The sequence below is a fragment of the Biomphalaria glabrata genome, chromosome 15 (assembly GCF_947242115.1).
Source record: "Biomphalaria glabrata chromosome 15, xgBioGlab47.1, whole genome shotgun sequence".
In the NCBI taxonomy this organism is placed as follows: domain Eukaryota; kingdom Metazoa; phylum Mollusca; class Gastropoda; family Planorbidae; genus Biomphalaria; species Biomphalaria glabrata.
The window spans coordinates 19,812,319-19,820,234 of record NC_074725.1 but is presented as its reverse complement, the minus strand read 5'-3'; the positions used below and the strand labels follow the sequence as shown (position 1 = coordinate 19,820,234).

The window sequence follows — 7,916 nt, the reverse complement described above, 5'->3', positions numbered from 1 at the left end:
CCCAATAATATTTCTTATTACGATTTTGCCTTGTGCACTATAGGAGAATGTGTTAAATTCATTATTATCGTTGAAACACCTCCTTTTTTAATTTTATTTAACAACTTACAGTATGAATGTGATTGGAATGTCTTTCTAAAGATGTTTGGAAGCTTATTTTGATATATCCACCAGCCTACGATCAAACAGGCTAATAATATACCCTTCATCCCTTATATGGATATGAATTGCCGGGGGAGGTTAAAACAATAGCTTTACATACTTGGTTACCGAGAATCTAAAAAACTGCCATCTGCTTTGGAAAAGCGGAACGAAAATACAGGAACGTATTTAAAATTGGACATGCACTGTCCCGAAACGTCGTTTTTAGCTCCAAACAAAAACAAATTAATTTTAAACAAAAAAAGCTACGTCTACGTGTTTCTTAAAGGAGAATTCGATGAGCTGTGCCTTATATAAGAAGCTACTATAATATATTAAATATAGATTAGACCGAGAAAGGAATAGATCTAGATCTAGGTTTCAAAGAGTCTCTATTTTATTTATTAAATGTCACTTGATTTAGAAAAAGCTCACGAACCTCGTGATGTGGATATTTCTGCGGCTGGAAGAGGTGTTTGGCTTGTTAAGGTAGGCTACCAATATCATGAATCATGGTCATGACAATCATGACCATGAATCCCATGCCCATGATATTTATAATTTATTGATATAGATCTAGAAGTAGAATCTAGATAAGTCTATAAGACTATCATAAGATAGATCTAGTGCATCTAGTCTAGACTCTGTAAACTCTGTTCTAGAACTAGAATAAAATATTAATATATATATAAATCTAGATCTAATATCATAAAAAAATCTATACTGACTATTATTGACTATACGTCTAAGTCTATAGTCACTATAGACTATTATGACTATAGAAATATGGTCATGTGGACCAGAGAGAGAGAATGTAAGACAGTACAGTACAGGACAGCGAAGACAGGACTGTTAGTGGACCATGAAGACGGTCCTGGTGGAGTCATCGAGGGAAACCTACAAGTCCAAGATGAGATAGTAGAGTTAGAAAGGTGATGTACGGTGTAACATTTTTAGTAGTTTATTGATTTATTTTGATGCCAATTGTGTGGTATTGACTATTTTTATTTGGAGTTCTTGAGTTTGATGTGTTGTGTTGAGCAGAGTGTTTACATAAGTGCTGATTAGGAGAGAGAGAGAAGCGTAACAGTATACTTGTGTATTGAGTACATATTGAGAATTGACAAATCAGAAAATCTGATACCTAGAATGTCAGCCAAGCCCTTAGAAGGCTAAGGAGACTAGATGTACCTGTCTTGGAATTAAGTTTCTATATTATTTTAACAATTCATATTAAGAAAATACTGATAACAAATATGTAATTTGTTTTATCCTGAGTTTGTTTTTTTAAATTTTTTTATTTAAAACAGTGTTACCATATTATATAAATATATATTGTCACGTTGAAAATACACCACTCTATTTCTTAAGGCCCAGCACTACATAATCCTGATTATTTGACCTTTTCAGTATTTGACAACTTTTTCTGTAGAATGTATTGTAATAAACACAGATACGATGACTGGTGAAGTTCGTAGAAACATCTAGAGTGAATAGAGCTCAGGAGTGTCACGAGGATTGTACTCATGTGATCAACCAGAAGGGTAGAGTAATGTTCCTCCGGTTCTAGAAGGCCACTAGGGACCCTATATAAAGAGCGAGAGTATCAGAGTTGAGTCAGTCACAACTTCCTGATCTATGAGTGGGCTCAGTACGACCGCTCAGTAAAAATCCAGGATGAGACGGAAAGGCCAGTGCAAGAGTTGGTACAGTTGTTAACAGAGAGATATTTGTATTTGTCTTGTGTTACGTGTTCATTGCCAATTGTACAGTATTTATTTGACATTTAAAAAAACTATTATGTTATTTGGAGCCCTGAGTTGTCAAGTTCTTAAAGTTTGTGGTGTCGTGTGGTGCAGTTTGCAGAGAGCCTGGATAGTGAGATTCATTACAGTATGTTAGTGTTTGGTTAGTCTACAGTCTTTTCTTGAAATATCAGGATTAAGCCTAAGGGGCTATAAGGTAGGGTTAGGAAACTTAGAGGTTAAGTTTAGGAAATTCAGGGGCTAAGATTAGGGTAGTCTAAAGTTTTTATTTCAATAAACATAAAAACACATAAAAGCTGAAAGTGTTATAAACAAGGGAGATCATTCTTCAACATGTCAGTCAGTTCAATTATCTAGTCTCCTTTACTATTATTGAAATGCTGTCAAGTCATTCTATTTGGCTTTCTTGAGCTTTGGGTATGGCTCATGAAGAGGGTTAGGCACTTCACCACTGTTCTATCCAGATAAGTCAAAAGGAGGTAACATTTGAATAACAAAATCAACTTAAAACACAGGCAATAGGCTAACAATATATGTTAGTCAAAGAAAACAGCACACTATTTTTCCTTGGAACAGTCTGCAAAAGAGCTCACAGCTCAGCAGCAATAAAGCTGACTAGAAGAAGAAGATGTTAGTCAAAGCTGATAACTATTGTTGAACACAAAGTTTAATAATTACGAATAGAACCATCAAATGTCATCAAGCTGAATCTCTACTTCAGTTTGTAAAGGAGACCTTACTCTACGTCTGCCAAAATGTCTTCTGTGTTTATTTCCTAAATCCTTGTCTTGATTTTTAAATCGTCTCATCATTGTCTCTAAGTCAAAACTGTCCATTTTTATGAAACGACTAAGTTTTCCTGCCAAATTCCTAATCGATCCATAACAAGAGTGACTGCTGTTGCTTGCGCAATGATGTTTAATACCCGCCATCAGTGTTTCGGTTTTAAATATTTTTTAGGTTCCTAAGTATTTGTCAGAGCAGTGGAAAACATGTGCAAATGGAACTGAAGTTGGGAAACTAAGGATCTCAAAACCAAGGTAAGTTTTGTTTGTTTTATACTCACACTCACATTTACATCGTAACTTGAAATACAGTTCTGAGCACATGATGGACCTGTGGTTGAGTACTTCACTGTCAAAGTGTCCTTGGGACAATATTACTTTCACAGTGTTCCTGAATTCACCAAGCCATAGAAATAAAACTATATGGAGAGCTCCCTGATTTAGAAACCACTGTGCATTTCATCTCATGTGTTGGTCTAGTCATCTAAACGCTCTAACATAAAAATGAGAACGAGGAAGAAGAACCAAGCTCTTAATTTACTTATGTTAGTAAAAGATAATGTAACAAGTGCTAAATTGTAGTTTAAATAAAAGTCACTCCACACTGTCATAAATTCTTATACATGCTGCAGCAGTCTTGATATACTAAGATGATGTTCTGTAACATCCTGTATTTTTTTAGATGCTTGCTTACCTTTCAGATGTCAATCTCTTTTTCTGAATTTTTAATTTCTTTGTTTGATGCTTTCAGAGTCTCCAGTAAACCAGATATTGTTTTCACAAGTTTTGATGTCTCTAAAAAAGCTGGTCCTGTTCTTGATAGTAATGGACTTATAATGCCAACCACCTCCACACTTCCAAAGAAACCAACCATGGTGGGGTCCAAAAACCATAAATTCATTGTCACAAATGTCGGAAATCAAAATCTTGTTGTTATGTCACAGTTAAAAACAGGTATTCATGATGCATGATCATAAGTGAAGTATTTTGTAGGTTTATCTTTTTCCCCTTGTTTAAAGCTGTGTTTCGTTATTTATTTTTAGTTATTTTATTATTGTTTTTTGTCAAGAGTGCACCTTACCGATGTGGCCAGGTGCCAGAAGTACGCTACCCTACCCTCTCTTTTCTTTATTTGACCTTACTAACTCTCCTGAAAAAAATAATACGGTAAATATGCATATAGATAACCCTGCCAGATCAAGAAAAAACAATAGGACATTTGGGCCACAAGTCTTTCATCAGCTACAAAAAAGACAAACAATTAACACAAAATGGGTTTTAGTTACCTTATCTTTCTGATGTTGTTCTCTGTCACGACAGAAAAGAAATGAACTACACAGGTGTAAAAGGGTTGAAAATCGGAAGGAGTGGCGATGTGTGGCAAAGATAAAAGGGTAAATGCCGGAGTGTTAGTGCCGATCTCATTTTATATAAAATTGTGTTGGTTGTTGATCCCCTGAGGTTGGAGGGCGCCTGACATGTAAATAAGTTTATTTTCAATCTGCAGACGGGTGTTTTTGTCATTGCATTGTTGTATAGCAGTGATGAGATCAGTGGTACCCTTATGATGTGCGTTGTTATCTTTGTTATTTCTGAAAAAATAAAGACAAAAATTTGATTACTCTGTTGTTTTAGTGATCTTAATTGATACTTGCTGGAGATAGTGTTGAACTTTCAAATAATTTTTAACTTTAGTAGGAATGTTGTAATGTGATCATAATGTCAAATGTTAACATTGGTTTTAGATTAACTTTTTGATTTCTGTGTACCAGTAAAGCTTTCTTAATTAAGGTAAATACAAATATGTATTTATGAAGTTTTAAGGACTTTTATTTGATACTTGATTATAATTGATAGCTTACACAGATTATCTTAATTTTATTTATAGACAAAAAAAAACATGAATTTTAAAAAATCTTAATGTTAGTGGTTTTAAAAATCATTTCCCACAGGGTTGACATTTATTTGTTCAATTTAAACATTCAAAATAGATCTACAGATACTATAGGAATTTGAAATCAACAAGCTGCATCAATAGCAAATTTTATAAAACATTTGTTTTAATTTTAGCTTTCTTATCCTCTTTATTTTCTTTTAAATTTTTTTTCAGAAATTCCTGGTAAAGATACTTATACAGGTAGGCTAATAATTTTTATAGTTTAAATTAAATTAAAAAGTGCCCCTGTTTAAACTGGGTCAGTTGGTACTTGAACAGTTTGACTAGTTTGCATACCTAGGCAGCTTCCTTTCAAGACAGCAGTCCATTTCGACAAGCCATGCTTCTTGTCTTAAGACAAAATACTATTTAGAACAATCATCCCAATGGCAACATACACCTGTAAGACATGGAACTCGTCTGAAAAAATCATGAGAAGGCTAAATATGGCTCAGCAGATGTGGCCAAGACAGTTTTTAGGAGTCATTTAATGAGATCAGGTCACATTAGACCACTTAATCAGTGTCAAATAAGGTTAGCAGGACATGTCCTCTGATAGAATGAATGATGTGTTCCAGGGGTAGCAATAACATGGAGGCCTATTCAAGAAAAATGCAAGCAAGGATGTTCTCTTATAACCTGTCACAATACCTTCATGGAAGACCTAAGGGCGGTAGGCACCAGAGGGGAAGAGGCCTCAGAGATTGCTGAAGACTGACTTCTGTAGAGACAGTTTGCCCCACTTAATGTGCAGGGAGAGTCTTAAGTTAGTTATTTTTTGTCCATAGTGGAAGGTTGAGAGAGGGCATGTGGTAGGGCTGCTGTCACCTGGTGCGACCAGCTAACAGTGTCTCACCATCTCCAAATCACCACTACCCAACATTTTTTTTTTCGAATAAAACCAATTTTTATAATTAAACCTTTTTTAGCTCATTTTTGGATATCTAGCTAATAGCAATTTTTAAAATTTGTTTTTGGGAACAAAAAGAAAAAAAAGACTTTTGCACAAACACCTTGCCTCAGGTAGGACTTTAAACTATCATAGTTGATATTCATTCATGAGACAACTTTTATTTTTTATTATTTTACGGAGTTGGGGGATTATACTATATATACATATATATATCTATATATATATATTTATTATATATTCAATAGTTTGGGGGGGGGGGGGGGGAGGGTGTTTGTGTCAGATCTTTTGGTGCCAAAAAAGCCTGTGCCACACCATCGCATACAGTGTGGTTATAGCTTTATCTCCTAACATGAAAACATTGAAGGCAATACAAAGGGATCATCTTGATCATCAAACTCTATTTGAGTAAGGGCTAGAGTCAGATGTGCACAAATGCTCCCTTTTAAAAGTTCTGTGCCGACCTGAACTTAGAATTGATGCAGAAATTAGCAATTATTCTTGAGCCTCTGTAGTTGACAATCTGATACTGAGGGTATCAGATAAGCTCACCTGTCCTACTCCACTAGTAGTTTTGAGACACCCCTGTAATATTTAATTATTCAACCAAATTCCACAAGACTGTCCATTTATGATTTATACTTTATAGTTGTGTTACTGTTCTTTCAGAAAGGATTAGTGTAGAAGGCAAAGTAGTGCAGCGAGCAGAGTGCCACCCAATTGTTGATGACCAGTACAAGCAGCTCAAAAAGTATGTAAATTATCTTTCCTGGTAGAAAGACGCTGTCTCAGTGAGAAAGGTTGGGCATCTCTGATGTCATCCATAAGCTAAAATTTTACTCAATCTCAATGACTTTTTTTTTTGCTATTTAAACTTGTGCACTGCCATCACTGAGTATTCTTCTTCTAATTTTGTTGTTTTTGTGCAGAGATCAAGTTCAAGCTCAGAATACACCACAGAGGCAAGTCAAGTTGTTAACAACCATTGTTCAGTCATACAAACCAGTCAACGATCATATCTCTGTAAGTATTCTTTCCCTAAATGGACTTCATTTTTCTTACAATCTCATTATTAACAAAACTCATTTCTTTATTTTGGTTACTTCAATATCATTTTAAGGGAAATTGAGAAATAAAGTTTTAACAAGTAAAGTACCCCTTTCAGACCTTGTGATCTATGGGGCAGATGTAAAGCTCATCTGTCTCTATAGTCCACCGTCAATGATGGTATCATGTGGTCAGCATAATGACCAAACCATTTCGCTTGTCCTCAACTAGTATCAGGTACCCATTATGGTTGGGTTCCAGTTTCCAAAATAAATTTTGATTAAAATATTTGTAATGTTTTAATAATTTGATGATAAATCTTATTAAAGTTATGTTTTTGTGAACTAATCAGAATGAAGAGAGAAAGACAAAGAAAGTAGAAAAAAGATCTCGGGCGGAGAAAGAGAAAGTGATGGATGTTCTTTTCAATGCTTTTGAAAAGCACCAGTTTTACAATGTCAAAGACCTTGTAGGAATCACCAAGCAGCCAGTGGTAAGTAGAAATAGACACTGCTTCTCTAAATATAAAAATCTCTTGGTAGAAATTATCTTGTAAAAATGCAAATATCAAAAAGTAAACCAAATAATCCTAATGTAAATTTTGGAAGATTCTCCTTTGTTTACTTTAAAGAGTTGATTTTAAAGAATTCATTCATAAGTACATAATGTTTATAAGGTATCAATATGTGTATGTTTATTGTAATATTAGGAAAAACTTTGAACTGGTTGCCTAAAAATGTATATAATTAGAGTTTATGGAAAACTATTAGGGTGTGCTCGTTGGTATGATTCATCTAGTTTTTGTATATTGCCATTGTATTTTTTTACTGTTTTAAAGAAGATCTTTGCATATGTGTGATTGATATAATGAAAATGTATTGAAAATTTTCTTTCATTTAGTTTTTTTTTTTTTTTAATTCTATGTTTTTAATCTTGTTATTATAGAATAAGTAAATTTAAGTGAAAAAAAAGCTTGCTTTAATGTAGCTATTGATGATTATTGTTAAGAAAATTAATCACCATATTTTGTAATATTTTTGTTTCTATTTCCAGCCCTATTTGAAAGAGATTCTCAAAGAGATTTGCAACTACAACATGACTGCCCCTCACAAGAACATGTGGGAACTCAAACCAGAATTTAGACATTATAAATCCCATGATGAAACCACATAGTTAACAAACATGCTGTGTGTGTGTTTTGTTTGTGCTTGTCTTTTGTTTTCTCATGGGATGGGAAGGTTGTGGTGGAAAATGATGGTGTGTCTTTCTTTGTTTTTACTTACACCAAAAAAAAAAAAAGCAAATAATAAAAAATATCTGGTATAAAAAAA

The 7,916-nt window shown here is 34.0% G+C and overlaps 1 protein-coding gene across 1 annotated transcript; it reads left to right on the top strand.

Annotated features, from left to right (window-relative positions):
- The first annotated feature begins 321 nt into the window (after positions 1-321).
- LOC106073326 (general transcription factor IIF subunit 2-like) lies at positions 322-7,916 on the top strand. The gene is made up of 8 exons (XM_013233858.2): positions 322-630; positions 2,868-2,947; positions 3,444-3,646; positions 4,803-4,829; positions 6,208-6,289; positions 6,468-6,561; positions 6,938-7,078; positions 7,639-7,916. The coding sequence occupies exons 1-8, from the start codon at positions 550-552 to the stop codon at positions 7,756-7,758; spliced, it is 828 nt and encodes a 275-aa protein (XP_013089312.2). The 5' UTR covers positions 322-549; the 3' UTR covers positions 7,759-7,916.

Bases quoted from the DNA above. Each gene is read 5' to 3' on its own strand.
- LOC106073326 (XM_013233858.2), top strand. From the start codon at position 550: ATGTCACTTGATTTAGAAAAAGCTCACGAACCTCGTGATGTGGATATT. The intron at 2,948-3,443 runs GTAAGTTTTGTT...TGATGCTTTCAG, and splicing joins CTAAGGATCTCAAAACCAAG to AGTCTCCAGTAAACCAGATA. The intron at 6,290-6,467 runs GTATGTAAATTA...GTTTTTGTGCAG, and splicing joins CAGTACAAGCAGCTCAAAAA to AGATCAAGTTCAAGCTCAGA.